We start from the raw sequence: 19,606 nt of genomic DNA, 5'->3' as shown, positions 1-19,606 counted from the left end.
GCATTTCCATGATGTTATCTTTGAATCAACTAAACATTTAATGTGTTTGAAATTAAACAGTATTTATGCAAATGTAGGTGTCAAAGGTTTTTTTTTTTTTTTTTGTATTCATAAATATCATCCTTTACAGGAGTTACATCTGCAGCAGCTGACTCTATGCACTCATAGCAAAATCTGTGAGCGCGGTAAAGTTAGTTTGTCGTTCGAAATTCGTTGGACACGTCCACTCATTCATTCAATTCACATGCAAGTTATACATGAAAAAATATAAACAAACTGTAAAATACCTTTTCACATTCAGTATGTTCTTATAACTTCCCTGAGGACAGTAATAAATTATTTTGGGAAAAAATCACTAAAATATATATATTCTCATTCTAAAGGTTGTAGTAACTTGCCAGAGGATAGACTTATTACAGGATAGATTATTACAGTATCATCAAATATATAAGTACAGTAATCAATTATTTTATAGAAAAAAAATCACTCAAATTTACCAAAATTATATTTTGTAATTTGATCAAAACATCTGGGGCGCTTCCATCTAAAGTCAATGAGCCAATTCAGCGACTAGACAATATCCATGAAAACCAATATTGAACTGGCAAATACATCTAAGATACAGTATATTTGATCAATTCATATAGATATATATATATATATATAAGTTTTCTGAACGTGTTTCCAGCTCTGCTAAATGCTTAACCCTCTTGCAAATGCAGTTATATGCTAAAAGAGTATTTAATTCTTCAGACATTTGACCATTATTAATTATCCAATAATAATAATACAAATACTAATAATGTTTTTCTAAATGCCTGTTATACGTAGGTCACACTACATTTTTTATTATATCATAATTTTCTCACCCTCATGAAGTTCCAAACCTATCATCATCAATTTCATATATAAAGCACAATTTAGAAACAACAACAGTTGGCCAATGTGCTGTACAATGTTTTTGCAATAACTTTTTGAATACAATAAATACAATAAAACATAATACTATAGACACAAAGGCATAAAATAACAAACAACAGAGAACACCACATGTTGTTGGCTAGGGTGAAAAGATGCATTTTTTTAATTAGATTTAAAAATATGTAGTGTTGGAGCAGTTCTGATAGAAGACTTTAAGCTGTTCCAAAGTTTAGGTGCGGCTATGACGAATGCTCGATCACCCCTAGATTTTAGCTTTGACTTAGGATCAGTTAATAAACTAAGAGCGCTTCCTGGATGGTGTTCAAACAAAAGGTTGGATAGGTAGGCAGGGGCTCAGCCATTTAAGGATTTAATACAAGAATGAGCACTTTAAAATCTAGAATTCTAGAATGGACATAATGTCAATGTAAAGACACTAAAACAGGAGTAATATGTTCATGTTTATGGACACCCGTTAAAAGTCTAACAGCTGCATTTTGAACCATCTGTAATCTATATATGGAAGAATTGTTTATTCCCAAATATAGGGAATTACAATAGTCCAGTCTAGAGGTGATAAAAGCATGTATCGCTGTTTCGAAGTGCTTGATTGACAGAAAGGACATCACATTAGGCAGTACTCTTAGTTGATAACTGAGTTAATTTGCTTGTCAAATTTAAGGGCACTATCAAAAAAGACCCCCAAATCTTTCACACAAGTTTTAACCGAAGAGGATAAAACACCAAAATTTAAATGAGAAGTTTTAGGGGCTTCTGAAGAGCCAAACACGATGATCTCAGTTTTACTCTCATTTAAAATTAAGAAACTTAAAGACATCCAGGCCTTAACATCAGAACAGGTAGACAAGTAACGAGAGCGTTTAAGCCATTTGTATACTTCAGGGGCAGATCAATTTGTGTATCATCCACATAGCAGTGATAATACAAGACATGTTTTTCAAAAATAGAGCCTAAGGGAAGCATATAAATAGAAAACAATATTTGGCCCAAAATAGAGCCTTGGGGGACCCCACAAATCAGGGGAGCAACATTCGAGTGGCATTTTCTTATGTTTACAGAGTAACTTTTATTTTTAAGATATGATTGGAACCAACCTAGGGCAGTTCCTCTAATGCCCACAACATGCTCTAACCGAGTAAGAAGGATATTATGGTCAACTGTATCAAATGCAGCACTTAAATTTAAAAGAACCAGGACAGGAGTCACCAGAATCATTGGCTATTAAGACATCATTTAAAACTTTTACAAGTGCCTTCTCTGTTGAATGAAGTTTTCTAAAACCTGATTGAAATACAGTATATCAAAGACCATGTTATCAACCAAAAAGCTCTGCAATTGGTGAAGAACCACTTTCTCTATAACTTTGGATAAAAATGAAATAGAGATGGGCCCAAAATTAGATATTTGTTTTTTTAAAAAAGGGGTTTAACAGTAGCATGTTTCAGACAGTCAGGTACAATACCTGATTCCAGGGACCTATTGATAAAAACTAGAAGAGTGGGCCCAACCACATCAAAAACTTGTTTAAGAAAACGTGGGGGGATGACATCGTATAGAGACCCTGTAGGCTTAAGTTGGTTAACAGTCTCCTCTAAACACAGAAAGGAAACTGAAATGGCTAAAAATACCAATACAGTTTGAACACACAGCAGGATCATAGGAAGTTAGACTAATATTTTGTCTAATTTTCTTTATCTTTTCAACAAAGGACTGACAGAAGCTTTCTTACATATCTGTTGACTCAGAGATAATTACCAATAGGTGGAGAGTTCTAGGCATGTGACAATGTTTATCAATTATATCAGGTAAGTCCACAGACTTAGCCGATCTGACTGCTTTCTGATACTGAGATAGGGAGTCATTTAACATTTCATACGAGATCTGGAGCTTGTCTTTCTTCCATCTTCTTTCAGACTTCTGCAAGCCTGTCAACCTTTGTGACTTTATTTCTTGAAATATAACAACAAACTGAAACTGAAAACAACAATACTGAGTAGTGTGGACAGAGAAACCCGAGATATTTGAAAACAAATTAATTGGATCCTCCTCGCATCCTTGTTTAATTTAATATGATAACAGAGATAATTGTGTTATTGTGAATTACGTAGTGTTTTAACAAAGGTTTGCATAAACCTTGTTTAATCTCAAACACAGCTAAAATATTAAATGTTTATTCAAGTCAAAGACAGCAAGCCACAATAATGCATAAGCTTGGTTCCACCTTTTGATCACAGATTACAATTTAACCAAGTAAACTAAATGGCACCTATAAAAGGCATTAATAGACAGGAGCTCTTGAGCAGATCATGGATGTTGTATCCATGTGGACAGTGAAGATGTCTCATATGTGGATACTAATGGGACTGCAATCATCAGAGACATATTAGAAGCTTCATCATTTCTTCAGTAACTTCAACTTAATTCTAATTTAATGGGTATAAAATTCACAATATGGGCTTCGTTACTGCTAGTTAATCTAAAATTAACTCCATATGGCCTTCATTTGTTTTAATGATTAGTTAATTTAAGCAAGTGGGAGGAAACCCACACAAACATGTGGAGAACAAACAAACTCCACACAGAAAGGCCCAGTTGAGCCAGGACTCAAACCCGGGACCTTCTTGCTGAGGCGACAGTCCTAACAACTGAGCCATTAACATTGTTTACTTAAATGATTTTCCTGTGAAGAGAATAGTGTTATTATCAGATACAGTAAGTAATCATTTCAGCAGTATTAGTCACTTTATAATAACTGCATACTGTTGAATAACAGTATGCATAAGTTGAATACTAACCATAGTTAACTTTTTATTATTAAAACTAGTTTTTATAGAAAAAATATAACAGCTATTCCTTGTTGTATTATAATATTGCCAGATTTTTCTTTGATTATGTGTACACATATTTATTCTATTTTTTCTCACAGGAACCACACTTCACATGTACACACTCCACAATGCAGGATGTACTGTAAATATCTACCAAGGAATAAACAACTTGACTTATTATGTTTGTTATGCAATTTTATATGGTTGCATATTTAAGCTTTTAAAATTTTAATTGAAAACATTTAGCACAAAATTTTATAATTAAAAATTAAATAATACATATTTACCTTTTTTTTTGGTTTGTTATTATTCAACGGGTAATATTTGGCCCATTACATTTTGCATTGCAAATTTAACTCAATCATTTCAGTGGTTAAAATTCAGTTTGAAATTCAACCGTGTCCATCCTGGCAGAAAAGAAGTAAGCCAAAGCACAATCTTCATTTGCTGCTACTATTCTACACCACTCCCTACTGTGGATAATCTGTTGGAATGCTGAAGAAATGTTAACAGCAAGATGATATAAAACTGCATTCCTTGTCCATTACTACCTTCTGCTACTTATGCAAACAATTCAAATAGGTGCAGTTAGAATAGCAAAATTGGGAGGCATTGTTTTAAGACCTTATTAGATTAGATTAAACTTTCTATTGTAACGTGGAGTGGAAGAGAGGAGATGTAGGAATAACTTTCAATCTTTCAAAAGTAGACACTGGTGTGGAACAAATATCTTAAAAGGAATCACGCTGGAGTGGAACACTACAAAACATCACAATTCATAACCAACTAAGTAACACTTTAAGAACTGAGAAGGAATGAACAAAACAGGAGGGTATTTATACAAGCTGTTGCAGGTGAGAGAATGGAGAAGCGGTGAGGGGTATTAGGGGATTGAGTCCATGGAACAGAATGGTGAATAAATGTGAAACACACTGCTGTGATTCTGCGGCCTTGTGCCGTTGGTAATTACAGCACTGCTGATGTAGGGCCATATAGCATGATTGCGAGTGTGATATTGCTTATATACAACAGTTCAATGAACAAGTACATTTAAAAAAAAAATAGGAAAAACGAGTACGGTCTGAAAAACATTTGTGCATGGAACTAATTTCTTATGCGACGAATCAGAATTTGCCGTTTCTTAGCATTATGATAATTACAATAAACATCTGATTTACACAACACAATTTACACATCTTGTTACATAACACAATATACAATATGCACCTAATAATATACAATATACAGAATACACAAAATAAGAAGACTTGTTTAAACTACAGAATTATTTGATTTGTAGCCATCATGGAAGGGAGAGTAGAAATGGTCAAAAACCCAGTTCCCTCGTGTGTTGAAACGAATGTGTTGGTAGTATTTTGGTGCTACTGACTTGAAGTTGGCTTTGTAAAAGTCCCCAGTCACAATGAACATGGCCTCAGGGTGCGTGGTTTCCTGCTTGCTTATACTCTCATACAGTTCCTTGAGTATTTGGTCTGTGTCGGCTTGTGGGGGAATGTACACAGCTGTGATAATGACCACTGTGAATTCCCTCGGTAGCCAGAATGGCCGACACAGAAGCATGAGAAATTACAGATCAGGAGAGCAGAAAGACTTGAGAGAATGTATGATCCTCTGATCACACCAAGATTTGTTGATTATAAAACATACACCACCTCCTCTGCCTTTACCTGAGAGCCAAAACGGGCTGAATGGGCCCCGATAAGCTAAAATGAGCCGCCGTGTTATGCAAAATGGACCACAAAAGTTGGTAGCGGGGTTCAATTTGCATAACGTCTTAGTTTGACGAGAACGCCAGCTCTCTTTCCCCTTTTCCGGCTACGTTTCTGTGGCCGGGCAGCCCAGACTCAGTGCTCTGCTGTCGTGTTTAAAAACAGCAGGTCAGTATCATTCCTGTCAACACTCCCGTTTTTCCCGGGAGTCTCCCGTATTTCACACCGATCTCCCAAACCTCGTTATATGAATTATCACATCAATATATTATTCCAAGGTTGTCCAGTTGTCCAGATCTTGTATGAAATGCGTCCTACTCACACAATCGACACATCATACAAATTTCAACCCATTTGTGACCTCAACCTGGCAACCCACAACCCATTTGCACTGTTGATATCGGTGCAGGTAGTAGACGCAGGAAGTTGAATCAAGCATCACTAGTAGATGGAAGACTCCGGTGGTGTTCCGGCAAAAAATGTATTTATGTATTGTATGTATTTAGCCTGCCCCCTGCCATCAATCAAACTGATCTTGTTTTAAGGATTTTTACATATTTTTACAGGAAAACAATAAAAAATTATCATCAAGAATAAAAGTTTAGCCCTAATATCAAAGGGCTTCCTAGAAAAAAAGAAATTATGATCTAATGTGAATTTTCTTGATGAATAAACATTATCGTGCCTGGAAACATGTGCATGTAAAAAAATGGCTAGAATTAGCATTTTAGCTTAACCTAAAGCTGACAATTTACACAAGATTTATTTCTATTTCTACTGCTACAAACTTACTTCAAACTTCTCTGCATGCTTGTATGAATGTAACACATCATAAGAAAGTGTTTCACAGCTGTTCAAATGCACTTTAGATCGCATCATTTCTATGTATAAATGTTTTCCATCTGAAAGGACTAAATATTAAATTAAACAAATGACAATAAAATGCAAAGTATACATACATATATACTGTAATACTGTGTTATAAAGTGAATGTTTGATCAATCTTTGATCAAAGGGAGGAACCCAAAATTAAACATTTCCATGGAAAGTTATCACTGAATCTCTGATTGAAATTAAACAGGGTTTATGTAAACCTTGCTGGTGAGATACATCTACCGACATTCACAACACTGAAACTATCTCTTTTAGCATTTCAAATTAAATACAGGATGCGAGTCCTGACAGTGGGGATCTAATTGAAAAGAAGGGCTTCCTATTGAAATTTTCATTATTTTCACCCATTTTTTTATTGCTTTATTTTTTTTCCTTTCTTTCTTTTTTAATAAATTTCACAAGAATCTGTAAACTCTTAGTAACTCAGAATAAATCTTCAAAATGACCATTTTGCAAAAAAATGTTTAATTATTATTTTCAACTGATTTAGTAAAATCACAAAGTAACTTTTTTACTTTAACATTCAATGATGCATTAGAGTTTAGACTTTGTAGTCAGCTAGCTGAAGTATTGCCTTTCACAGAACAATTCACTTAAAGGTTTTCATTAGCTTCTCTTCTCGTTCATTTTAATGCTTTTTATCAAAACTGAATCCAAATTCTTAATGTTTAATCGACAAACCACTTTATTATATTAGATTATTATAGCTGTACTATAGTTAATTATTACAGACCTTTTTTTATATATAGTATTGCCAATTATGTTGGTACAATTGGTTACCATACACATAACAATTAGTGTGGGCATCTGCAATATGTCATCCTGTGTCAACAGAGGAAGTTTGCATGTGTACTTTTACATTTTTCAATTAATGCTTTTATAAATCCTGTTTTGTTCACCCTTTTTATCCCAAGGATTAAATTTGATCATAATTATGTTTTGTAAAAGACACGTCAGGCCTTGTTTGACCCGCTGTGCTGTCTCATCACTCAATATTTGTTAGAGATCTTAACATTTGATGAGCTTCCACAGTCAAAGATGATATTCAGCTGTTTGAGGACATGTCAGATATTTCTGAATACATTGAAGCATGACCTGTTTGTTCACTGTTCCTTATTATGGCAATGTTTTCTTATTTGTAAATATGTAAATCCGTATCCTGTTTGCTGCTAAATGTTCCTTGTTTCTGTTGTTGAGTGCATAGAAACAGAACATACTTAAAAGCACTTTCATTCTGTTTGATGTTTGATTTTCTGAACATTTAAAGAAATTTCATTTTATTATTAAATTATGCAGCCAGTAAAAAGTTCTTTAAACAACAGACTTACCAGTACATAATTTGGGCAGTTACTTTTTACTGTCAGCAGAGTTGGGTAAGTTACTTTATAATAAGTGATCCACTATAAATTACTAATTAGTTCTCTAAAATTGTAATCATATTACTTTCTGATTACTTCATAAAAAGTAATTACCTAACTAATTACTTTACATTTAAGTTACTTTCTAAAACACTTTTCACAAAAATGATTAAAATAATGTGTCTTTCCACCTTGTTCATTGGCACCCTTCAGCTCTCACAGAAAAACAATCAGATGTACATATGAATTCATATTTTAAATACATTACACATTTCCAATATTATTCCAAACAATGTGTAACCAAAGTAATGTACTTAAAAGTGATATCATAATTGAAAGACTGTAATTAAAAGTGTTATCCATTACACTACTCATTGGACTACAAAGTCATTTGATTACAATAGCTAATTACTTTGTAATCAGATTAAACCCAACACTGGAGGCCAGGTATACGTTCTAGGGGCAATATATGAATTTCTAGTAAACGGAAGAAGTAACACACAGATGTAGGTTTAATTTTCAGGTTGCTTTTTTAATTTGCTTTTAATTTTAAACAAGCAGAAGAACACAAACTGTATTTACCAAATAATCAGAGAAATGAAAAGCTCTTGGGATAGTTTAAAGTTTAGAAATGTAAAACATACAGCATATGCAATTCAAATTCATTGAAAGTTTCACAGATACTTCAGACATAATTTTTTCAGGATGCTAGGGATGTTGACTTCTGGAATCGCTGGTGCTCACGGCAATCTGAGGCTGCGTTTACATGGCGTTTTCAGCAGTATGTGCTGGCTCACCCCACTGCTGTGACAGTTAGTTTTGCTACAGCCACACTGCTCAACATGGACATACGTGTGGGTTACTTTGTCTCCATTTACACAGCCAAGAGCCACTGTACGATTACTTGTGCGAGTCGCCTGGCAACATCTACAAATGGACACTCCAAGCTCAGAGTACCTACGTATACATGAAAGAGGTAAAGACAGATATTAATATAATGGAAAGCATTCATTGCATCATAATCAAAAGGAATAGTTTACTTAAAAATTAAAACACAAAAGGTTTTGGAAAAGGGCCTGTGTGTGATCTCACATGCTAGAACTGGAACAGTCTCCCTCACAAAAAGTCAAGTCTATTTTCCTCTCTGATTGGCATTCCTTGTGAAGTATGAAATCATGAACAGTCTTTACTTGACATCCTTTGTTCTGGTCCACACCTACAAACAGACAACGGAGCACAAACAAGCACATTAATCAGATGTTCAACCAAAATAACCAGGAAGTCCAGCTTTGGATTAACAGGTTCAAGAGCAGAAACAAAAGGTGACATTTTTGGTCTTTTAAGTGGCTCCAGCACATCTGTTTATTAGCAACAGTACATTTACATATGAAGTGGCTGCTTAAGTTTCCTTATTAAAATACTCACAAACAGGACAGCAACCATCAACTGACAGCTGGTACGTGCCCTGCAGAGTGAATTAAAAAAGCACAATGTCATCTCTGATTGGATCACTATGATGTGGTATATACCCACAATAATAAAATCAAGAAATTATACAAAAAATGTATACCTTGATCAATGGAAACATATACATGCTTTGCACTGTAACACCCCCAATGTTCAAGCTATATCTACACCCATGCATTTCAACATGGTGTTCAGGACTAATGTTTGAGTGTTTGCAACATGACGTGATTTTCATAATTCCTTTCATGAATAGGGTGCTAAAACAACACTCTCAGCAGGTGCAATTTTAAGCAGATTTTCACCACAGTATGACATTGAAATGTGTGTATGGGTGTGTTTGAAGTACTCACAGGCTGGCAGTTGGACATGTTGAAAGGAGGGCACTGGATTCTGTAGTTATCGGTGATGAACTGTCCGTTAACTTTAGTGCAGGTGATTCTGTCACAGCCCTGGTTTGTGGTGGGCAGAACAGCTCCTTCCTACAATCAAAAAGAGAACAAAGTCAAATTTGGCTCAAATTAAAATGGACATTGCAGAATATTTTTTGTTAGATTTGTTAGGAGGAATAGTTCAAGACAGTATGACAATCAAGATTTTTATGACATCAAGAATGTGCTGGAAGGGATATGATTTTCACAGAAATTTGACTTAAATTTCAGTCTGTTCCTGCTTTTTTTGTTTTTTACCTTCAGTATATGAGTGGTGCCGTTGACATTGATGATACAGTGAGTTTGCACACACTTCCCACAGCAGTCGTTGTCATTGTTTGAATCAATATATTCATAACCCTGAGAAAGATGAACAAAGATAGACAACATCATGATTTATAATTATTATAAATTACAATGACAAGTCAAAAAGAAACTGGGCTAAGACAAGCCAATCAGAAGCTCGGGACAAAACTCACAGGATCACAATTCTCGTTGCACTGCACAAATCCACAACGGATCTTGAACAACTGTGAATTAGGATCCATGTCCCATGTACAGGTACATTCTTGACAGTCAACGACAGGGATGATTGCACCAGGCTTTGGAGGGAATAGAGATACATAAATAGCTGAAGGGCATCTGAGAGTGTGCCATTTCAATTTTAAGAGTCTGTAAATCTTTGATTAGCTTCATTAATGAGTCACGCAAAATCCAATGAAATAAAAATAATAGTTTTTAAAAAATGTGTGGTTTAAGTCCATGTCTGTTATCTTTGGGGTCATCTATATTCTAGTGGACTTCTAGAAGTTCACTTATATTTAAAATGTACAATAAGTAACACTTTACATTTGATGCTCTATTTGTTAAAAGTACAAGCTGAAAATAACACACATTTATTTTTTCGATATAGCAATATCTAATATTGTAATCCATGATCCAAAAACAAAACACATTCAATCTATTAGAACTACAGAAATATAAAGAAGTGAATAAAATATGTTAATTAAATATTTAAGGTTTAGATACCCAATAAGTATAAAATACTTCTCCACATTAGTTTTCTATGGTAACTTGATATGTGGGATGAATATCATTATTTCTTATGTATAAAATCTGTGTGTTTGCATCTGTTTTCACTGGAGAAGAATGTCACTGTGTTTTACCACTGAAGTACAAAACCACTCTGTATTTTTTTTTTTGCTTCAGATTTCTTAAAATTAAGATTTTGAGTAATAATGACTTAAAATGAATATGTTCAAAATATATTTGTCTTGAGTTACTAAGTCTCCTGTAAATGAATCAGGTGTCACGAACTAACAATCAATATATTTAACAGCATTTATTAAGCTTGGTTTATGTTCACTTAATGTTAATGTTAATCAGAGACTAAAAACAGTTCAAGGAATGAAAACAAAAATTTTTTTTTTTTTTTTTGCAAAACAAAGTGATTTCTTTGCCTAATTGCTTGTTGTGGATGTCACATTCTGTGAATGAAGATCTTTTTTAACAACTATGTATAATTACTACTAGGGCTGTCGATTTAACGCGTTGATTCAGTGCGATTAATTTGACAAAACATAACGCGTTAAAATAATGATAATAAGGAAGATTCCTGAGAAATGCAAGCTTGTAGTATCACCTGTTTAATCCAGAGGGCAGTAAGTGAAATTTCAGCTGTCTGAGCAATGCGCAGTTTATACAGTGAAGAAAACACTTCAGTAGGCAGAACAACACAAACATGTGTCACATTCTTGCGTTCAAAACACTCGAAGGAGCACAATGCGAACTAAGGGATCTCAAGATGTGTTTAAAGATTGAGTATTAAACTATATTTAACTTAAACATATATAAACATATGTTTATGACGCAACACACCCGAGACATCTGACGTAGGTGTAAATTGACGGGCTTAAACAAGCCCACATAATAAATCTCGAACTGATTGACAAATTCACTTGTGAAATGGATTGCTGTGAACTGTGTGACAATTATTGACATATGATCAATAATATGGTAGTAAACAATACATTGTATTCTAAAGCAGCTTTTTGTATTGTCTAATCAATGATTAACTCTTCTGCCATAAGAATATAATGCATTTTAATTATCTGAATATTTATATATATATATATATATATATATATATATATATATATATATATATATATATATATATATATATATAAAAATATAATTTTTAAATATTTATAGATAACTATGTATAATTATATATTGATATAAATATGTATAATCTTTATATATTTAATTATTGTTATATGAGGGGCTTTCACGGCAAATATTTGTATATGCGATTAATTGCGATTAATTAATCGGGACACCATGTAATTAATTTGATTACAAATTTTAATCGATTGACAGCCCTAGTTACTACATATACTCTACATGCAAAGCTAATCCAGATACAAGCAAAACATTAGAGGCAAAAAGTATATTTCTCAGTTGTTTCCAAATCTTCACTGAATTATTGTTAGATATGATGCAGTCATACAGATCTGATGCAGATTCGGTTTTGACTGAAAAGCAGATATGTAATTAAAATTATACTTAACTGTTAATTAACTGTATGCTTATGATTTCTATACGGATAAATCCACCACGCAGTACAAAATGTAATTAATTTTTTTTCACTTATTTTGGTGAGGCAATTGTCTTATTTTGGGCTTGTTTTTCCAGACAAGATTGCTTGCTTCTCTTGTGATATCTAGCAACAGTGCACTTGGTATTTCACCCACACCTTAGAGCAGAGTTCTGTCATTTTAAAAAGAACATTATTAACCATTCTTTAATTTTGTTCTAACCGGTCACTATTTGAGACTGCTGAACCTCTGACCGGAACGAAAAAATACAGTTTATGCTCAGAACGAACTGAAATGAAAACATTTCGTTTTTAGTCCCTGGTTAAAAAACTGTATACAACTCTTAATTTGCATTATTAAACTCATGAAATGCATTAGTATATTTTTCATGTCATGTAATGTAATGACATTAACCAAAGGCTACTGGCATTTTTTCATATGTTCCGCCCCAATTTCAGCTTCCAGTTTCATCATATAACACAGGAAATAAAACTCCTCATGTCAAGCGATTTCATGGGGTCTTTAAATCTTATTACGTTCAAAGTTCAAATTAATTTGAAATAATTCAGACACATTTAATTTTTAAGAGAGTAGGGAGTGAGAATTTAGTATAATATACTTTACTAGTATCAGAGCCATTTTTGTTACCTCATATTCTTGGTTTTTGTGGACACACACTCCTTTTGGCACTGTGGATGCAACAGACACATTAAAAACAACAATTTAAAATGATATTAATAAGAATATGTAAGAATGGATCCAAGTGTTGAGGACTAAAATTGATACCGCATTTGATTTCTGGACAGCATTTTCCCTCCGGCACTTCCATTTCTGGAGAATGTCCAATGTTACACTTCTTATCCAAAGGTGGGCACATAGTGATTTCACATTCTACATCATGAAACAAAGTGAGAGGGGATTTAAGAGAAGGACACTTAAAACGTAATGCAAATCCCAAAATTAAAAATAAACAACTGGATCTTACTGCAAACTTGCTTGTTGCAGCATGGTTCTGAGGGATCGGTGGTATTGACCAACACAAAGCCGGGCTCAGAACAGCTCTGAGGGTTAGGATCAGGGCACTGCTTGGGCTTACAGATGACCGATATGCTGGCCCATTCACAGACACACTCCTCGCAGTTGTACTGGAAAACCTCATCGAACTGCCACCAAAAAATCAAGAGGGAACAGTTTTAGAGCCTTGTTTGGTCAGTTTACACTGTAGTCAATCTTTAGATGCAAATTTACTTTATGACACTTGGGCTCTGTTCTGGGATTAGCTTTTCTGCAAATGATGCGATCCTACCTTAGAATTTGGCCAAAAGAAGGCATCCCAAGTATCATAACATTTGGAACACTTTGCATTTGGGAGTGTGCCTAAGCCTTAAAATCCTGAAAGGTGTTTTGAACAGAGCTTAGAAGTTTGTTTGGTCCAACTTTACATTAAGTGTCTTTACTGTGTACTAACATTAAAAAAACATACAATACAATGTACTTATTGTGCAATAACATATGCAAAATTCTTTCAAGCTTCACATTTGCTGCTACTGAGGTGGAGGTAGAGGTCGACAGATACAAATAACTAAGTTTGTGGGAAAGGCTGATAACCGATTAATTGGCTGATTGTTTTTAATATTGATTTATTGAATCTACAGTACTTTGTAAAATTTTTAGGCACATAAGATGCTTCACAAAAAACATTTGTCTTAAGATGTTTATTTATATTTGCTGCTTAAGTCTGTCAATAGGAAATATACATTTTAGACTTTAAGAACAGGGAGCCCTGCAACAGATGTCATGGCCCCCACAGAGCCCCCCACTTAATTTTAAGTCAGTCTGAGATTACATAAAGAGACAGAAGCAATTGAGACAGCCAAAATAGATAGAAGAACTGTGGCAATTTCTGCATGAAGCTTGGAACATCCACACACACCGAATATTGATTTAGCTTTTTGTATGTTTACTGAACTTTATATGTTGTTAATTGGTCAATAAAAACTGTTTATGGCATTATTTTTGAAGACATCCTCAATATGCAACATGTTTCACAAGTGCCTAAAACATTTGCACAGTATCGTAAAAAAAAATCTTAATCTTTCCTTATTATTTCCTTATTATTCCTTATTAGGCACAGAAAAATAGTCATAATTGAATGCAGTATCTTGTTCAACCAAAATCCCCTAAATAAAAAAGATTTGGTGCATAACGATTTTGGTGCCATAGATTTTTGCCAATAACGTTAGTTCCAAAAAGCAATTATTGGCACAGATTAATCTACCTCTATTACATAGTAGTTAAAGACACCTACTATGAAGTGGGTCCATTTTTTTTATCATCCAATATAGGGAGGGACAGATCAATGTTAGACTGTGTAATAAAAAACATTGAGTGAATGGTTTAAATAATTGTTTTAAACACTACCGCACCTCACGTGGTGTCCCAAATGAGTCCAGGCATCCTACAATGAAAATCAGAGAGAAACACTCTCAAAAACAGTTAAGACATGAATGTTGATGTTCCTTAAGCAGGCCGACTTTTTTTTATAAAAGTTTTATACATCTCAATTTTAATTTTCAGGAGTATTAACATGCATCCACACTATTACTCATGAACACATGCTCTCTCTCTCACACACACACACACACACACACGTGACTCAGTGGCTTCTCACCGCATTTTTCCACACACACTCCAGACTGCTTGTTGAAGAGCATTGTCCCCTCCGGGCAAAAGCAGCCCTCAGTGCGCACTATAATCTTAATATCTTCAGGTCTGCAATGCAAAAATGATTTGATATTTTTGTTTTAAAGCATGTATTACATATAATACATTTTCACCAAAGTGAAATTAAACAAATGTTCCATGTTTTTTTTTTTTATCCCCTTTTCTCCCTAATTTGGAATTCCCAATTCCCACTGCTTAGTAGGTCATCGTGGTGGCATGGTTACTCACCTCAATCCAGGTGGCAGAGAACAAGTCTCAGTTGCCTCCGCTTCTGAGACCGTCAATCCACGCATCTTATCATGTGGCTTGTTGTGCATGACACCACGGAGACTCACAGCATGTTGAGGCTCATGCTACTCCCCGCGATCCACGCACAACTTACCGTGCTCCCCATTGAGAGCGAGAACCACTCATCGCGACCATGAGGAGGTTACCCCTTGTGACTCTACCCTCCCTAGCAACTGGGCCAATTTGGTTGTTAAGGAGACCTGGCACACAGTCACTCAGCACACCCTGGATTTGAACTCACGACTCCAGGGACAGTAGTCAGCATCAATACTCACTGAGCTACCCAGGCCCCATTCATTGCTGTGACTATATTAAATCCTATTGGCTATTTTAAAACAAATGAAGCCCTTCGATATGTCCCACCCAAACTGTGTCATCGAAACTACTGTCAACCCCCTGTACAATTTGCACCACTGATCAAGCACTAAACTGTATATTTTGAACAATTCTCAAAATGATTTAAAAAAATAACTATTGCAGATTAAAGTACATACTCATCGTCGCAGGTTGGTGGTTCAGCTGGACCACAAGGCTTAAAGACTTTATCTTCTGAACATTCAATATCTGAGGATGAAAAGTGAAATTCAGCACTTTTACAGGACTAGGATTCAGCTTGAAATATGACCCATTCTAGAAAAAGAGATCTTCAGTCATGATGTCAGATTGTTGGCCATCATGAGTTCCACGCTGGAATTTCCTATTGGTTTTAATAATATGGCTTTACGAGTTAAAATAATGTATGTGGTTAACATTACATAAAATAAACTTTCATGTTTAGTTCTAAAACTCAGAAACTACTTTTCTAAAAACAATAAATGAACACAAGGCAATCCATGGAATTGAGCTACTACACTAAACAGCTTTATTGGTCTTGTATTAAAGCCTATATTAAGTTAAATGCTTTTTTTTTTACATTTGGATTATTATTATTTTAATAACTTACTGCAGAGCATAGTGTTGTTTCTCCAGTTTATACAGATGCCAAACTGAGAGCAAGCCCTTGCGTAGCTCTGCAGACTGGCACACACCACACTGGTGTTGCTCATATGACAACTATCATATTGACAGCCTAATAAGAAGTTTTCTGGGGACACATAGGGGTGACACTCTTGGAACAACCTGTGGAAGATTAAAGTGAAGAACAGATAACAGGACTTGTACATATCAAGTAGGTCACATTTACTCACACAAAGAATGTTAAACTATTGTAAATTCAACACACAAAATCAACTCACTCGCTCCTTAAGAGCTCGCAGTCAGGGTGGGCTTGACATGGCTTAATTGTGGGTTTGATACCAGGCCCAACTGTAGGTATCGCTGTTGGTTTAGAGCAATTTTCTTTGTTCACATCATTGGCTGGCCAGTAATTAGCCATTGCTGCACAATCGTCCACCAAGATCCCTCCAGGGAGCATACAGTCATCGGCCACATTGTTGTTGCATGTTCCTTAGAGAGGAGTATTTGGAATAATTTGGATGTTACATTGAACCATTGCACTGTGATAATTGTTTATTTCTTCTGAACAGGAAGCAATAATAAATATCATACTGCTCAGAACTATGTATAAATGTTTATTTGTTGCCTTGCAAGTAGGCTGCATAGTCATTTCACTCTGAGTGACGTCTTTATGCCTCGCCTACAAGCAGTGTTGATTGGGTCCTCGATCCAGCCTAATCAACTGTTTAATTTAGAAACTTTCAACTACTCTTTTAACAAAAAAAAAAAACTCACAATTTGAGTTCACTGCTAACTTACCACAGTGCCCTTGTGTGTTGTTTCCAAAATGCTTGAATGGCAGATTGATGCTGAATCCAGTGGCTCCAAATATTACAACAATGTCCAGCTGTGGAATCTTCAGGATCAAGTCTAGGCCTGAGTTTACAACCCTCACACCATTACTGGCAAAAGGAGGCCTTAGCTTAACATCGTCCTTCAAAGCCTTTTAGGAGATGACCACAAAGACACATTACATTACTGACCAAACACACATTAAACATATTTTAAAAAATGTGCAACCCTAGAACATCTCACCTCTAGGTCTGCACCTCCTATGAAATTGTGATTTTTAAGAGTTATGACTTGATTGTTATAAGACACAATAATGGATCTGGGACAGGATACAAGCTCAGTAGGGTCACAGAAGACGTTATCGATGTAGATCTTCAAGTGGTGTTGAGGCCTGATTTCCTCCATTAATACGTAAGTGCAGTTTCCTTGGTAACTGTAGAAGAGTCCATCAAATGTAATGTAGTGAGGGTCACCCCAGCCTTCACAAAAACCTAAGATTAGGAGAGAATGAGCAAAATTGAATTTGAGCAAATGCTATTTAAATTTGTCAGAAGCTACAATGCTACTTCTACTTATTACACATATCACCATTTAGCATTTTAAGGTAGGCAGATTTGTTAAAGCCATAACTACCACATCACAGAACTCAAATATAAATGCATGAGGGGTAGAGAGTAGGATTTTACATAACTTTAGACATTGGCTGATGTTAAATAAATGTTGAATTTTCATGGGAAGGAAATGCATTAATTAGGCCTTACTTGGTAATTTTCACCCATTTTTTAAAATGGGTCAAAATGGACAAGAATTAAGGGTTAAGGCATGGTGTAAAAACATGCAAATAAGCACAATTCCACATTATGCACATTTAGCCAAGAGGAACATCATTAATATCATTTACTTCAGTATCAAATATGGAGGTTGTGGAGGACCAGTTTACTTACAGTCACAAGCGTAATACTGGCAACAATGGTTCTCATCATAAACAAGCACTGGAACCTTTTTATTAGCACAGGTGATGTTCTGACGTGGAGGACATTCTATTGGGATAATCTCAATAATGTTGCCCTTTATGCACTTCCCCATTGTGCAGTTACTCAAGAAGAATGTCCCGTTTGTCTGTAATAAGGCAGAAAGTGCAACATTATAGATTGGTGCATGCAAAATTGTGTCATATTCAGTGTTGATTCTTCAGGCTATTTAAAAATAGTATAAAAGATGCTCGTCATAAAACATCTGGGAGCTCTGTCATTATGTCCACCCTTGTCCAGTAAACACTTAAAAGTGAGAGTTGACCCCAAAATGAAAATTCTGTTATCATTTACTCACCCTCATGTTTTTCCAAACCTGTATGACTTTATTCTAGGGAATACAAAATTAGATGCTAGGCAGAATGACATCCTCAGTCACCTTTCATTGCTTCTTTTTTAAAAGTGAATGGTAATTATTCTACTTAACATGTCTTTTGTGTCCCACAGAAGAAATGGAAGCCTAAGTGGTAGTTCTATCAGGAAGACTCCAATAGTTACGTCACTTACTTTTTAAATTATGCCACCCAATCATATTCTAACATTTATTTTGCAGGTCCGACAGTATATTAACATATTATATCAACCTGTCTGCGTGATGACATTGAGCACAACCTCCACAGCCACCACCTAGTTACCTGTCCGCTGTCAGGGATAGGCACATCGACCTTGCAGTCTTCCTTCGACAGAATCTGACTGATGGTCATGTTGTTATCTATCATTGGACTGTCGGATGGGAACTTATGCCAAAGTACATTATTTATTTATAAGTAAATATGTTAAATTAAATCTTGAAGATCATACAGGTTTGGAACAACATGATGGTCATTTAATGGGATTTTTCATTTTTGGGTGAACTATCCTTTTAAAGCAACACTATACAATGTTTATTTATTCAAAAATTGAAATTATGTTAAGTGTACATATTGCTCCCATTCTGGGCAGTCGTAGTATGGAGTCAGTGTAGGAGTTGTTGATGGAGTAAGTGTAGGAGTTGTTGATGGAGTAGGTGCAGGAGTTGTTGATGGAGTAGGTGCAGGAGTTGTTGATGTTGGACATGGCTCTGTGCTGTTCTGCAGTGCACAGATTTCTGAGCAGATCATGGTCAGACAGATCCCAGAGCCAATGTGAACCGTATCAAATATTATCTCTCCTACATAAAAAAATAAAAATAAAATAAAATACAAAATCCTTAAAGAGAATTGTTGTAGAAACTCAACTTCTTACAAACAGACAGAGATATCATTCAAATATACTAACCAGGATTATACTGCACTCCATTAACCACACAAAAACATGGTGTAGTGATGGGAGTAGTTGATGGAGTTTGTGGTGAAGTGGTAGATTCTACCGTTGTTGTTGATTCAGTCAATTTAGTTGTTGGGGTACTTCCTGTTGGTGTTGATGGAGTAGGTTTTTCTGTTGTTGTAGTAATTACTGTTGGTGTAGGTGAAGATGTGGAACTGGTGGGTGGTTCAGGTGTTTGTGGTGATGTGGTAGGTTCTACCGTTGTTGTTGATTCAGTCAATTT

The 19,606-nt window shown here is 35.1% G+C and overlaps 1 protein-coding gene across 1 annotated transcript; it reads right to left on the bottom strand.

Annotated features, from left to right (window-relative positions):
* Nucleotides 1-8,492: 8,492 nt before the first annotated feature.
* On the bottom strand, nt 8,493-19,134 carry LOC127640231 (intestinal mucin-like protein). The gene is made up of 17 exons (XM_052122683.1): nt 18,999-19,134; nt 17,291-17,538; nt 17,015-17,198; nt 16,495-16,705; nt 16,203-16,378; nt 15,754-15,823; nt 14,919-15,019; nt 14,674-14,705; nt 13,233-13,410; nt 13,034-13,138; nt 12,896-12,936; nt 10,127-10,249; nt 9,906-10,007; nt 9,570-9,698; nt 9,178-9,217; nt 8,845-8,968; nt 8,493-8,709 (listed from the first exon to the last, which is right to left on the bottom strand). Exons 1-17 carry the CDS (start codon nt 19,132-19,134, stop codon nt 8,493-8,495), a joined length of 2,217 nt encoding a protein of 738 aa, XP_051978643.1.
* Nucleotides 19,135-19,606: the final 472 nt, after the last annotated feature.

This window comes from Xyrauchen texanus, chromosome 49 (genome assembly GCF_025860055.1).
Source record: "Xyrauchen texanus isolate HMW12.3.18 chromosome 49, RBS_HiC_50CHRs, whole genome shotgun sequence".
Taxonomy (NCBI): domain Eukaryota; kingdom Metazoa; phylum Chordata; class Actinopteri; order Cypriniformes; family Catostomidae; genus Xyrauchen; species Xyrauchen texanus.
The sequence above is the reverse complement of the archived record's forward strand: the minus strand, read 5'-3'. Positions and strand labels throughout refer to the sequence as shown.

Coding starts and splice junctions, on each gene's coding strand:
- LOC127640231 (XM_052122683.1), bottom strand. CDS start 19,134: ATGTCCAACATCAACAACTCCTGCACCTACTCCATCAACAACTCCTGC. Junction 12,937..13,033: donor CTGTCCAGAAATCAAATGCG/GTATCAATTTTA, acceptor TTGCATCCACAG/TGCCAAAAGGAGTGTGTGTC. Junction 9,699..9,905: donor GCACCACTCATATACTGAAG/GTAAAAAACAAA, acceptor TTTTGATTGTAG/GAAGGAGCTGTTCTGCCCAC.